The sequence below is a fragment of the Mustela erminea genome, chromosome 3, assembly GCF_009829155.1.
Source record: "Mustela erminea isolate mMusErm1 chromosome 3, mMusErm1.Pri, whole genome shotgun sequence".
In the NCBI taxonomy this organism is placed as follows: Eukaryota; Metazoa; Chordata; class Mammalia; order Carnivora; family Mustelidae; genus Mustela; species Mustela erminea.
In genome coordinates, this window is record NC_045616.1 from 124862027 (window position 1) to 124876058 (window position 14032).

The 14032-nt window shown below is 39.8% G+C and overlaps 1 protein-coding gene and 1 long non-coding RNA gene across 11 annotated transcripts in view; one reads left to right on the forward strand and one right to left on the reverse strand.

The window, feature by feature from the left end:
• The window catches only part of LOC116586893, a 131627-nt gene that overhangs the window by 104661 nt on the left and 12934 nt on the right, over nucleotides 1-14032 (forward strand). For 8 of the 10 annotated variants that reach the window (XR_004284195.1, XR_004284194.1, XR_004284188.1 and 5 more), the window contains one exon: nucleotides 9520-9654. The exons of 1 other annotated variant lie outside the window; for it this stretch is intronic. This is a non-coding gene — a long non-coding RNA (uncharacterized LOC116586893). Of the gene's footprint in view, nucleotides 1-9519; nucleotides 9655-10378; nucleotides 13402-14032 lie in introns of those variants that run through there. One more of the 10 variants, XR_004284196.1, reaches the window with a different exon arrangement.
• Nucleotides 2422-3021, reverse strand: LOC116586892 (CDGSH iron-sulfur domain-containing protein 1). The gene has a single exon (XM_032337413.1). The coding sequence runs from the start codon at nucleotides 2948-2950 to the stop codon at nucleotides 2630-2632; it is 321 nt and encodes a 106-aa protein (XP_032193304.1). The 5' UTR covers nucleotides 2951-3021; the 3' UTR covers nucleotides 2422-2629.

Consider the following 14032-nt stretch of genomic DNA (forward strand, 5'->3'; position numbering starts at 1 on the left):
AAAAATCTCTTTGAAAGCTCTTCTCTGCGGATAGGAGCAGCTTTCAAAGTGCAGTCGCGAACCTGTTCCCCTCCAGCTGCTCAGCAAAGTTCGCAGCCGGTCGTCCTGCCAGGGTGCCTCTGTCGTCCAGGTCTCCCGGGAGTCCATTAGCGTGTCTTCCTTCTAACCCATAATCACATGTCAATACAGAAAGATTGTGCTCCGAATGAGCCTTACAAGTGTGGTAAGATTCTGAACAGCAGCAGGGCGCACTTTATTGGCAAGAAAATCCCAAGCTAATTAAGGAGAAATAAATGAAAGCGTCTCAATTAGCCAGAGAAGGGGATAAAATTATCAATAAGAGAAATTTGCTAACACGGATAAAGTTGAGCAACCGTCCTATAATAAAAAGAAGACTAAAGAAACAACTGGATAACAAATAGATTTATTTAATGCCTTCTCATGGTTTATGGGCTTCTGTTTCACAATACGTTTTAGATGAGGGATGCAGGAAGCAAGCAAGAAAGAACAAATCTGTGAGAAAGAGGATTTTAAATGAGTCCTCCCATCCCCCACTTTATTTATTTGGTTATTTATTTATTGAGCAATGCCTGACCTTTTATTTTTTTTATTTGTATTTTTTTTTTAAGAATTTATTTATTTGACAGAGAAAGATCACAAGTAGGCAGAGAGGCAGGCATAGAGAGAGGCGGAAGCAGCCTCTGCCGAGCAGAGAGCACGATGTGGGACTCGATCCCAGGACCCTGAGATCATGACCTGAGCCGAAGGCAGCGGCTTAACCCACTGAGCCACCCAGGCACCCAATGCCTGACCTTTTAGAGAGAGAAACTCAAAGTCTGCAGTAAAAAACCTGAGAGACAGAGATAGGGACAGAGACAGGGACAAGCTGTTGGGTCCATGGTCAAGGGAGCGAGACTGATACAAAGCGAAGGTCAAGCAAAGCTTTATTTCGCGACAAGCACGGAGAATCAAACTGACCGGCCAGGGCCGTCTCTTGCAAAGAGGCGACCCCTCCCAGCCTCACAGACTAACTTTTATAGAGTAAAAGCCATGTGGTTGAGTCTGGCCATACACAGGTGGCCAATTGAATTACAATTCACCCTATAGTAGTTATTTGAACTAGCCTATCAGTCTGGTCAGAATTGGAGCCTAAAAGGCAGGGCCCACATTCTTGGGTGGTTAGGGAGGTGCTTTCCTGATTGGATGTCTCCACCTGGCTTGGGTCATCCTTGTATTCTGGGCTCTGTACCTCCTCCTGACCTGACACTTCCTGATATATGGGCTCTGTTATCAGGGGCTGGTCAGTCATATTTTTCTGGTTTCCCAGACTTGTTTCTAAGTAAGTTTCTTGGGGGGGGGGAGGTCAATCTAAGTTTACTGCATAAACAACAAAATGGCTCACTCTGGCTAAGCAGGCCCTTATACAAGCAACCACACTAAAAGACATAATTGGAGAAGTCAGTGGGTCTGTAACTCAAAGTTCTATGACTTCCTCAAAACCAAGTGAGAATATGTCCATCAAGTGCATTCCTATCCAGGCATTAAGAATAATGTATGCTAGGGACAGTTGGGTGGCTCAGTTGGTTAGGCCGCTACCTTTGGCTCACGTCATGATCCCAGGGTCCTGGGATCAAGTCCCATATCCGGCTCCTTGCTCGGCGAGGAGCCTGCTTCTCTTTCCATCTCTGCCTGCCACTCTGCCTGCTTGTACGTGCGCTCTCTCTCTCTCTCTCTGACAAATAAATAAATAAATAAATAAATAAATAAATAAATAAAATCTTTAAAAAAAAAAGAAGAAGAAGAAGAATGTAGTCTACTTGACATGGAACGATTGCCATGATATTGAGTAGAAAGGTTGATGATGATTTTCTAAAGTTTTTATAAGTTTCAGTTTCTATTTAATTTCAGTTGGGTAATATACAGTGCTATATTAGTTTCAGGTGTACAATACAGTGATTTATCACTTTCATACATCACCCGGTGTTCATCACAAGTGCGCTCCCTAATCCCCATCGGCTCTTTCACCCATCCTCCATCCACCATCCCTCTGGTAACAGTTAGGAGTCTGTTTCTTCGTTTGCCTCTCTCTTTCTTTCCCTTTGCTCATTTGTTTTGTTTCTTAAATTCCACATATGAGTTAAATCATTTGGTATTTAACTTTCTCTGCTGCCTTTCACTTAGCCTAATATCCTCTAGGTCCACCCATGCTATTGCAAATGCAAGATTTGATTATTTTTTATTGCTTATATTCCATTGTAATATCTATCTATCTATTTATTTATCTATCTCACATCTTCTTTATCTTTTTTTTTTGACAATAATTTAATGGTAACTTTAATACAGAACTATATTCTAATATAATTACTTTAAACATAAAGAAACGGATCCTTACAAGACCAAAATAACCCACAAGCCATGAAGTTGGTTTTTACTTTTTCCTTTTTACGTTTTAACAAATGTGCACCACAATGGTTCAACAAGTAAGGCAAATGCCATGAATATGAAAGCTGCAGTTTCCAAGAGACCACATCTAGGACCCAGGGGAGGCGAATTAGACAGAAGTTGTAGTCATTCTAATTAAACAATCAGAAAACATCCTAAGTTTGTTTGCAGTGTCAAAACTGTCTATTTAAGTTTCCTTTCTCTTAATGATCAGAGGTCCCACGTTGTCGCCAGTCTCTTCATTGTGTTTTGTGTGAGATCCATCGCAGAATGGGAACTTTTTGGACCTCCAACAACGGCAATACACAGCTTTATCTCCCAAATCCTCCATATCATAAGCATGTACTATCTTGGGGTTGTCTTTCTGGATGTGAAGGTTTACCATAGATTTGTTGCGATGATCTTTAACATAAAATCTTTTGTAAGCTAGATAACCAACTGCAGCTGTCCCAGCAGCAATAGTAACTGCTGCGATCCATTCAACTCGTACGCTGGAAGTCAGACTCATGGCGCCGTCGCTTGCAAGGAGTGTGCACAGGACACTAGGCACAAAGAGGTTCTTGCGGAGGCCCGGAGTCAAGGTTCACATCTTCTTTATCTTATCAGGTGATGGGCACTAAGGCTCTTTGTATAGTTTGGCTATTGTAGCTATTGTAGATAATGTTGCTATAAACATTGAGGTGCCTGTATTCCTTTGAATTAGTATTTTTGTACGCTTTAGGTAAATACCCAATAGCATGATTGCTGGATTGTTGAGTAGTTCTATTTTCTGCTTTTTGAGGAAACTCCATAAAGGTATGTTATAAATTGATATCATTTTATATTAATATACTTTCATTGTGGTAAAATATTCATGGCATAAAATCTACCATTTTAGCCATTTTTTAAGTGTACAATCAATGACATTAAATAAATTCACATTTTTGTGCAACCATCACCAATATTCACCTCCAGAAATTTTACCTCATCCCAAACTCTGTACCCACTTAAACAATGACTCCCCTTCACCTCCTCCCTCAGTTTCTGGTAACCATTATTCCACTTCTGTCCCTAGGAAGTTGACTATTTTAGATACCTTGTAGAGGTAGAATCATACAGTATTTGTTTTTTTGCATTTGGATTATTTCATTTAGCATAATGTCTTCAAGTTTCATTTGTGTTATAGTGCAGATGGAGATCAGAATCTCTTTCTTTAAGTCTGAGTAATTCTCCATTGTATATGTAGTCCACATTTTGTTGATCCATTCTTCCATCATTGAACACTTGGGCTGTTTCCGCTTTTAGCTATTGTGAATAAGGCTGCTATGAACATGGATCTACAGATAACCATTTGAATCCCTGATTTTAATTCCTTTGGGTATATACCTAGAAGAGGAATTGTCGAATCATTTGGTAATTCTATTTAATTTTTTGAAGAAATGCCATAATGTTTTCCACACAAGCTTCTATTCACATTTTATAACTATTAATAAAATACAGAAAAAGAGAGACAAAGATTACATACCAAGATGTTAGCAGTAATTTCTGGGGTGTGAAATGCTGGGCTGATTTCCCCTAGGTATTAGTTACACATTGATAAATAACAAATTTCCCCTAAACTTAGCTCTAGAAACTATAAGCATTAATAATCTTTGGCAGTTTCTGAGGGCCGGGAATCTGGAGGCACTGAGCTGGTTGGAACTAACTCAGGATCTCCACAGAGGTTGTGGTAAACATGGCAGCAAGGGCCGCAGTCTCTGAAAACTGGATTGGGACTCGGGGGATCTCTTCCAAGTCTCAGTCCTATGACTGTTGGCAAGAGTCTTTAGTTTTTCACCACACAAGCTTCTCCATAGAGCTGACTATGACATGGCTTCTTTCAGAACCAGTGATGAGAGAGGGGGTATAAGGGAGATGCTAAGGCAGAAGCAGCAAAGTCTCTGCTAGTCTCTGCAGTTACGTGTCACTTTTGCACATTTTGTTGTACACACAAGACCCATTCTGGTATAAAGTGGTGAGGGACGATTCAAGGTATGAATATCTGGAAGCGGGGGCCATCTTGGAAGCTGGCTGCCATATCCTAATAATCTGTATTTTCTTCCTCTGCCCCAATGTTTTTGAGATTATAATTGACATATAGGGAATTTAAGGTATATGACGTGTTTATTTGATACATTAATATACCACAAAATGATTACCACCATTGCATTAGCTAACATTTTCATCATGTCCCATAATTACCATTTTTTATTGTGGTTAGAACTTTTAAGATCCTCTCTTAGCAACATTCAAGTGTACAATACAGTTATTAGCTAAAATCACCATGTTGGACATTAGATCCCCAGAATTTATTAATCTCATAACTGGAATTTTGTACCCTTTGACCACTATCTTCCCATGTCTGTCATCTTCCCAGCCCCTGGTAACCACAACTTTACTTTCTGTTCCTCTGAGTTGGCCTAAAATGTGTTTCCACATATAAGTGATATCATACAGTTTTTCTCTTTCTTACTTCACTTAACCTGATGGTCTCAAAGTTTATCCAAGTTGTCACAAATGGCAGAATTTCCTTCTTTCTCATGGCTAAATACTATCCCACTGTGGGCTTATATGTAACTAAAACATCCTTACCCATTTATCTGTTGTGGGCACTTACATTGTTTCCATTATCTTAGCTATCGTGAATAATGCTGCAATGAACATGGGAGCACACATACCTCTTCAAGATGATGATCTTCATCACCCAGAAATGGGATTGCTGGATTATAGGGTAGTTCTATTTTTAATACATTGAGGACCTTCTGTACTGTTTCCCATAGTGGCTGCACCAATTTCCATTCCTACCACCAGTGTGCCAGGGTTCCCTTTTCTCCACATCTTTGCCAACACTTTTATTTCTTGTCTTTTTTGATGACAGCCATTCTGACAGGTGTGAGGTGATACCTAGTTATGGTTTTGGTTTGCATTTCCCAGCTGATGAATGATGTCAAGAACCTTTTCATGTATTTTCAAATTTAATTAAAATGTGTATCTTTGGGACATAAAAGGCATACAGGTAGCCTGTAAAACATGTTGAAGCATTAAAAGACAAAAGGGCCTGTAAAAATATCAGGATTTATTCAACTACTGTCTGACTTCAGAAAGAACCAATTGGTTAGAAAATATTTTCATTGAGGGACATTTTACTACTGTCGCTCAGCTGGGTTATGGCCCCATCATCAGTAGTCAGCTTGAAACAGCAACTCCAGTGGTGGTGAGCACGTGGAATCCAGGAAGCTTCCGTGGGGGCTGGAGATGAACTTCCAAAGCATTTCTGGGTAGCCTGCTGCCATGGTTCCGTCTTTGGTTGACCCTTTGTTGAGGACTGAAATTGGACAGTTTTACTGAAGGAATAAAGCTAACGTCTTGTCTCTAAATTACACTTGCTTCCTGAAGAGACAGCATGTCGCCGTTTCATTGCTCACAGTTTAAAGGTATTTAAAGACTTCTTTCAAAGTTTTAAGTGACAAAACATGAGTTATAGAACACAGAGAAACAAAAATGTAAAGGGAAAGCATCAATCACCTGATTGAAAAATGTGAGATAGGATACAATCACCTGATTGTCTAGCAATCAACTGAGTGGTTGGGCTCTGGAGTTGGGTAAGCTTGGAGGCAAACCTTGGCTCTGACATTGAGTAGCTGTGCAATCTTAGGGGGAGTTACTGAGTCTGTAGGAGTCAGTTTCTTCATCTGAAAAATGGGTATATTCAGGGGCGCCTGGGTGGCTCAGTGGGTTAAACCTCTGCTTTTGGTGCAGGTCATGATCTCAGGGTCCTGGGATTGAGCCCCGCATCGGGCTCTCCACTCAGCAGGGAGCCTGCTTCCCCCTCTCTCTCTGCCTGCCTCTCTGCCTGCTTGTGATCTCTCTCTATCAAATAAATAAGTAAAAATCTTTAAAAAAAAATGGGTATATTCATAACATCCCCAAGTTGGGAAGCAAAATAAATGTCCTCAATCTGGTGCATGAATAGACAAAAGGGGCTGTATCTGTACAATGGAAAATTTATTTAGCAATAAACTGCCAACATAGGCTATGGCATGGATGAAACTCCAAAACATTTTGCTAAGTGAAAGAAGTCAGATACAAAAGGCCAAAGGACTACATGTTATATGACTCCATTCATATGAAATGTCCAAAAAAGGCAAATTTATAGAGATAGAAAGTAGATTAATAGTTGCCTGGGGCTGGAAGTGGGACTGAAGATTAAATATAAATGAGCAAGAGGACTCTTATTGTGGGAATAAAACTGTTCTAAAACTGGGTTATGGTGATGATTGCGCCACTCAGTAAGGTTCCTAGAAATCACTGAATTGTATACTCAAAATGGATAAATTCTATGATACGTAAAATATACTTCCATAAACTTCTGTTTTAAGGATGGGAATATCCCACTTGGAGTGGTCTGTGCTAAAAAATAAAAGCTTTAGTGGTAAAGGTTAGGAAAAAAGATAAAATCTCCTCTATATTTACTGTTTAAAAGAGGATATCCGTAGAACGCTCTATAAAAAGTTCAGGGTCTGGCACATGGGGATGCTTGAGCAATTGCCTGGAATTATACCTGCTAAATATCAGCGACTGTAAATAGTAACAGGAAATATGATGAAATACATTTTTCTATGGATGCATTTTTCATATAAGTCAGACAATCTTGTGTAAGTCCTATTTCTTATCTTTACTTATCATCTTTTCTACATTATTTAAGTCTTCTTAGTCATCCCATGATCACATGGAGTATACCGTGTGGCTAAACATAATTTAAACATTTGTTGATGGATATTAGTTTTTTTTTAACTTTGCTTTATAAACTAAATGAAGATCTTTTTCCTTAAGTCTTAAGGTATTCATAGAAAGAGTAAAAAAAGTTCAGTAAAATTTCAGGATACAAAATCAATGTACAGAAATCCGTTGCATTCCTATACACCAAGAATGAAGCAGCAGAAAGAGAAATTAAGACATCAGTCTCATTTACAATTGCACCAAAAACAGGATACCTGGGAAATAACCTAACCAAAGAAATGAAAGACCTGTACCCTGAAAACTATAGAACACTCATGAAAGAAATTGAAGATGACACAAAGAAATGTAAAGACATTCCATGCTCATGGATTGGAAGAACAAATATTGTTAAAATATCTATACCACCCAAAGCAATTTACATATTTAATGCAATCCCCATCAAAATACCAACAGTATTTCTCACAGAGTTAGAACAAACAATCCTAAAATTTGTATGGAACTGCAAAGACCCCCAGTAACCAATTCTATTATACTTCCATTCTTTTCTTTTGAAAAGAAAAAGCTAGAGGCATCACAATTCTGAACTTCAAGTTATATTATAAAGCTGTGGTTATCAGAATAGTATAGTATTGGCACAAAAATAGACACATAGATCATTGGAACAGACTAGAAAACCTGGAAATGAACCTCCAACCATATGCTCAATTAATTTATAACAAAGCAGGAAAAAATATCCAATGAAGAAAAGACAGTCTCTTCAACAAATGGTGTTGTAAAAACTGGACAGCAAAATTGCAGAAGAATGAAATTGGACCATGTTCTTACACCATATACAAACATAAATTAAAAATGGATGAAAGACCTAAATGTGAGATAGGATACCATCAAAATCCTAGAGGAGACCACAGGCAGTACCTCTTTGATGTCAGCCATAGTAACTTCTTTCTAGGTAATGTCTTTTGAGTCAAGGGAAACAAATGCAAAAACAGACTATTGCGACTTCATCCAAAGAAAAAGCTTCTGCAAAGGAAACAATAAACGAAATTCATGGAATAGTACTGAGCTATCAAAAAGGATAAATCTTGCCATTTTCAGTGACATGGTTGGAGCTAAAGGGTATTATGCTAAGTGAAATAAGTATAAGAATAAAACTAAGAGGAAGATAAATACTGTTTGATTTTAGTCAAATGTGGAATTTAAGAAACAAAACAAATTGAGCAAAGGGGAAAAAAAGGGTGAGAGAGCAAGGCAACCCAAGAAAGAGACTCTTAACCGTAGAGAACAAAGATGGTTACCAGAGGGAAGGTGGGTGGGGGATGGGTGAAATACATGATGGGGACTAAGGAGGGCACTTGCTGCCATGAGCACTGGGTGATGTATGAAAGTGAATCTTTATATCGTACACCTGAAACTAATATTATACTGTATGTTAACTAATTGGAATTTGAATAAAAGCTTTAAAAAAAAAAACACAAAAAGAACGATAGGATCTCAGCACACACCCATGGTTAGTGCTGCTGTTGCATGTCACCAAATCATTTCCTGGAAAGTTTTTGCCATTTATACAGCCACCAGCACCGTATGGAATCCCAGTTTCATCCTACAGGGACACTGAATACCACTTTCAAACCTGCTAATTTGATAGGTGAAAAATGATGTTTCTTTCAGTTGAAGTCTCTGTGGTTGGTTACTAGTGAGTCTTCACACATTCCGTGAGCTTATGAGGCATGTTTTATTTCCGTGAATTGTTGGCTCATGTTCTCTGTGCCTGTTCATCATTAAGGATTTCGTTCTTTCTGGTCGACTTATATGAATAGTCCATGGAGGACTTCAACTGTCCTTTGTTGTATTTTTTTTCCCAGATTGCTTAGTTCTGTTTAATTTTACTAATAATGAGTTGGAGTTTTAGACACTCATAAAGTAAAGTTTGTAAAGCAGATTTGTGGAAGATTCAGAGATAGACACATGGACAGCGTGGAGGGAAAGAGAGAACACCATGTTCTTACCTGCTTCATAATTCAGCCCAGGTGAATAAGTCCATATATGAACCCAAACACAACTGTCACCTTCTTAGTCACAACTTAGCTGTCATGCATGGTTCAACAACCACTTCCTATTCTAGCTATTAGTTCCAAGAGCCCTCTGGATCTCGGGACTGACTCAGGATTAAACTGAAGTCCAAGCATTGTGGTAACATTGTTCTCACATTAAATTTGTCCTTGAGCTGGGCTCCTAATACCAAAAGATTAAATCACGGTTCAGTAATATCTCTCTGATTAACAGCAGCTTGCTAAAAAAACTTTAATACTGTCACTCTAGATCAACTGAAGACTGGAAATGTCAGATGATCACTCAGGAATTTGTCACATGGCTATATTCCATCGGCGGAAACCCAGGCGGCTACCATCATTCATTATGACACATCCCTACTTGCTGCGCTGGTTGCTAGCAGAGGTAAGAATTCCCCCTCTAGACCTGTGTTCTCTAAAAACATCTTGAGAACCTTTTCCCAAAAATGATATGTTAACGTGGAAGGGAAATGGTCACTTTTTGGAACTGGTGTTAGTAAATAGTAAAGACAGTTGAGGGTACCTGTGTGGCTCAGTTGGTGAGATATGTAAAATCTGCCTTTATTCCTCTTTTCCCACATTCCTTTCTAGGAATTCCTTCCTACAATCCTAGGAACCCTAGGTCTTTGTATATCCTACTATGTGTCAGGCATCCTTTTTTTTTTTTTTTAAAGATTTTATTTATTCACTTGACAGAAAGAGAGAGTCAGTGAGAGAGGGAACATAAGCAGGAGGGAGTGTGAGAAGAAGAAAAAGGCTTCCCGCCTTGAGCAGGGAGCCTGATGCAGGGCTAGATCTTAGAACCCTGGGACATGACCTGAGCCAAAGGCAGACATTTAACAACTGAGCCACTCATGCACCCCTGTCAGGCACTCTTTAAAATTTTTTTTACAAAATAGGGGCACCTGGGTAGGTCAGTGGCCCAGGTCATCATCCCAGGGTCCTGGGATCAAGCCCCATATTAGGCTCCTTGCTCAGCGAGGAGCCTGCTTTTCCTTCTCCCTCTGCTGCTGCTGCTGCTGCTCAATCTCAAATAAATAAATGAAACCTTAAAAAAGGAGTAAAGATAGTTAAGAATTCCTTAAAAATGTAATTGTTAGGTTGGAAATAATGGAAAAATTGATCTTGAAGGTGGCACTAGTGGTGTAACTTTGGGAACGTTACTTTATTTTTGAATCTGTTTCCTCCTCTATAAAATAGAAATTAGATCTTTACCCCAGGACCATGCGATGGCTCTAAGGAATTGTAAGTCACCAAGCCCATCATAAATATTCAGGTATTCTTTGATTCTTAGACCAAGGAAATTAACTAGTAGGTCATGTGACTTAATTTCTTGAAGATTACGGTTAGGCAGGAGAATGAAAAAATACTACTCACTTTTTGTTGCTTAAAACACGGTGCTAGGTACTTTTATCTTATTAAACCTACACAACCTTGGCTGTTACTCCCATTTCAGTATGAGGAAACAGGCTTGAAGAAATCACCCTCCTTTTGACACAGTGTAAAAGTTAGATGCTTCCCTGTGACTCATTTCTGGTGTTCCTTCCATTTGATTAATGCCTAATTTATTGAACTTGTTATCCAACTGTATAGGTGACATATCCATTTTGATGACTAATTTTCAGCATCTCAGACAAGATGAAAAGCAAGTTTCTGACGTTGCTCCCAAAGCATACCTTTCCCAGTCTTCCCCCCTCAGTAAATGACAATTCCACTATCCCAGGTGCTAAAACCCAAAACCTCAGTTGTCCTCAACTCCCTCAAACCCCACTCTGACCTTTAACAAGTCCTGACAATTCCATCTTCAAAATCTATTCAGAATCTGGACAACCTTTTATATTATTTCCACTAACACTCTGGCCAAGACAACCAGTGACTCTCACTTGTATTATCAAATATCCTCCTCCTAAGTGGTTCGTTTCTGCCTTGTCCCTCTTCAGTCTATTTGCACAAAGCTGCCAGAATGATCCTGCTAAAATGGAGGTCTGATCAAGTCATCTCTGTTCAAAACCTTCCAAAGGGGATTCCACTGTGACTCAGAGTAAGAAACAAAGACCCGCGGTGGCTTAAAGGCTCCGTCCATACTACTGATCACACTTTCTGTCCCTCCCCATGTTGCTCACTCCACCGCAGCCACACCAGCCACCTCACGGTGCCCTCTGAGTGATTCTAACTGCAGACTCCACCCAGGCTCGCTCCCTCACTTCCTTCAGGCTTTTATCCAAAAGCTACTTTCTCCCTGAGGGCATCCGTCACCATCCTGTCTAAAACTTTCAGTCCCTAATCATTTGTGTTCTCATTTCTGCTTTCCTGTTTCTTTTACACTTCTCCCCTGTATACTACATACTGTGCTCATTTATCTTGTCTCCCCTCACTAGAATGTAACCTTCATGGGACAAGAATTTAGATCTGCTTTTTCTCTGCTGTATTCTCGGTGCCTAACACATGGTGAGCCCACCATGAATATTTGCTGAGAAAATGAGCTTCTAAATGTTACTTATCTTTGCTCCACCCATTATGTCCTCCCTGTAATACCAGAGCATCCTTTGCAAACACTTAAACTTTTCAAGTTACCACTTGTGCCTGTTATCAGGTAGAAAAGAACTTCCTTAAAGTTTTCCACACCCTTCTCCAGGCTTTCCAGTCTATCATCTGGACGAGTTCTGGGTCACATGACAATCTCTAGCACAATCACTGGCAAAGGGGATGGGACCACCATTGGCTGCCATGGTTTAAGCGTTACTTACTCTCTGTGACTGGGTGTACGGCTGCTGGAGTAAAGTGAGGCTCACCAGGGAGAAGGGAATGGATTTTATAGAGAGAAATAAGCATCTGCCCTATCCACTGAATCGCAATGTCACATCTTTGATCACAGTTGAGTTTCATCATCCTCATGAGGAAGGATAGTTGGGCATTCTGACCATTTTACAGAGGAGAAAACAAAGCCACAGAGAGATCCTCCAACATCATTCAGTAGATCAGAGGCTTGACCAGTGTCATCTACCCAAGTTCTGGGTTCTGGAGAAGCAGCCTGCTTTAGACAAAAAAAAAAAAAAAAATAGAGTAGAGCAGAAATCAGAAACTCAGGGACTCATTTTCACCCTGCACAAAAGAACTATACGACCTCAAATAGGTATTTTGATCCCTCAGGGCCTCAGTTTCTTCATCTGTAAAATGAAAATAAATTCCCTTTCTTGCTCAGAGCAGTGTTTGGGCTGATTAATCATTAAGACTCTCTTCTTATCTGTTGAATTCCAGCTCAGGCAGAGAAATAGGAGTGAATTGTTGGACTTTAAACCCTGTGCTGCCAGAAGAGAAGAATTAGCTTTCTTTATAATGATCTTTAAAAAAAAAAATCCCCTATTGTTCTGAAAATAAGAACAGAAGGATGATCCTTTTAAACCTCAGTCTGTTCCTGAGGATTTCCTTGCACGGCATCTCTAAACCCCTTTTGCTCCAACTTTGACCTTTAACAGGTATTCCTGGCAGGTCGTCTGTTCCTCATTCAGAACTCAAGTCCGCTGTAAATGCATAGCTGGAAGGTTCCATTGCAGAGCCTCTTCATGGAGCCAACTGCAGAAGCTTTTGTAGATTGAGAGCTATGAAACCCCAGTATCCTCCTGGCCAGAGTCCTAGTGCACACAGTTGCTAGGAGGCCTTCATTCCAAATTCTTCTGTTGGACTTCTCACTCCCCTGCATTGTTCCCAGTATGTCACCTGCCTATGAGATTCAAGGTTGTTGTTGTTGTGTTTGTTTTTTTTTTTCCTGAGGAGTGGCTTTATGAGGGCAATGGGAGGAAGATGGTTATTCAGTAATTTACTGAACCTTGCATGTTAAGCTTTATGACCATATGATGAATTTTCCAACCTTCTAACTTCAAAGACCTAGACTTTTCTCTTCTGCAGTGTCAAAATTAATATTTAATAACTCCTTACTTTCGGGTGGAAGTTTAAGGTGTTCCATGTATTCTCTCATGTGATTTTACAATTAAGAAAAATTAGGTAACTCTCACAAGATTAAGCTGGTCAAGAATGGAACTGAGCTCAGATCCTCGGATTACCAGACTGTCTTTTAAGCGTCATACATACCAAGTGTTATAATTTTGCTGCTTTCACTAATTGTGCTGCAGAGGTGAGCACTTAATTCTGGTACTTTCAAAATGTGATCTTTATTTATACCTTTAATCACCCACTATCAGGATCTGGGGTATGTCAGCTGCTTACACATCTTTTTTTTTTTTTTTTAAGATTTTATTTATTTATTTGACAGACAGATCACAAGTAGGCAGAGAGGCAGGCAGGAGGGCCCGATGTGGGGCTCGATCCCAGAACCCTGGGATCGTGACTGGAGCCGAAGGCAGAGGCTTTAACCCACTCAGTCACCCAGGGCCCCAGCTGCTTATACATCTTAAGCCAGGGGTTGGCAGACTTTTTCTGTAAAGGGCTAGATGGTAAACATTTTAGGTTTTGTGGACTGATATAAATTCTGTTGCAACAATTCAACTCTGCTATGGTAGTGAGAAAGCAGACATAGACAATAGATCAACAAATCAGCATGGCTTGTGTTTCAGGAAAACTTCACAAAACAGGCAGCAGGTTGCATTTGGTCCATGGGCCATTGTTCATTGACCTCTGACCCAGCTTGGTGCTATTAGGGACCATGTACTCTTACAAGGTGCTTTCAAGGGCATAGCGAAAATAGTTATGTCTGATTTCTTAGGTGGGAAGGTGAAGTTTGTTTTGCAAAATATTCATCCCGTTAC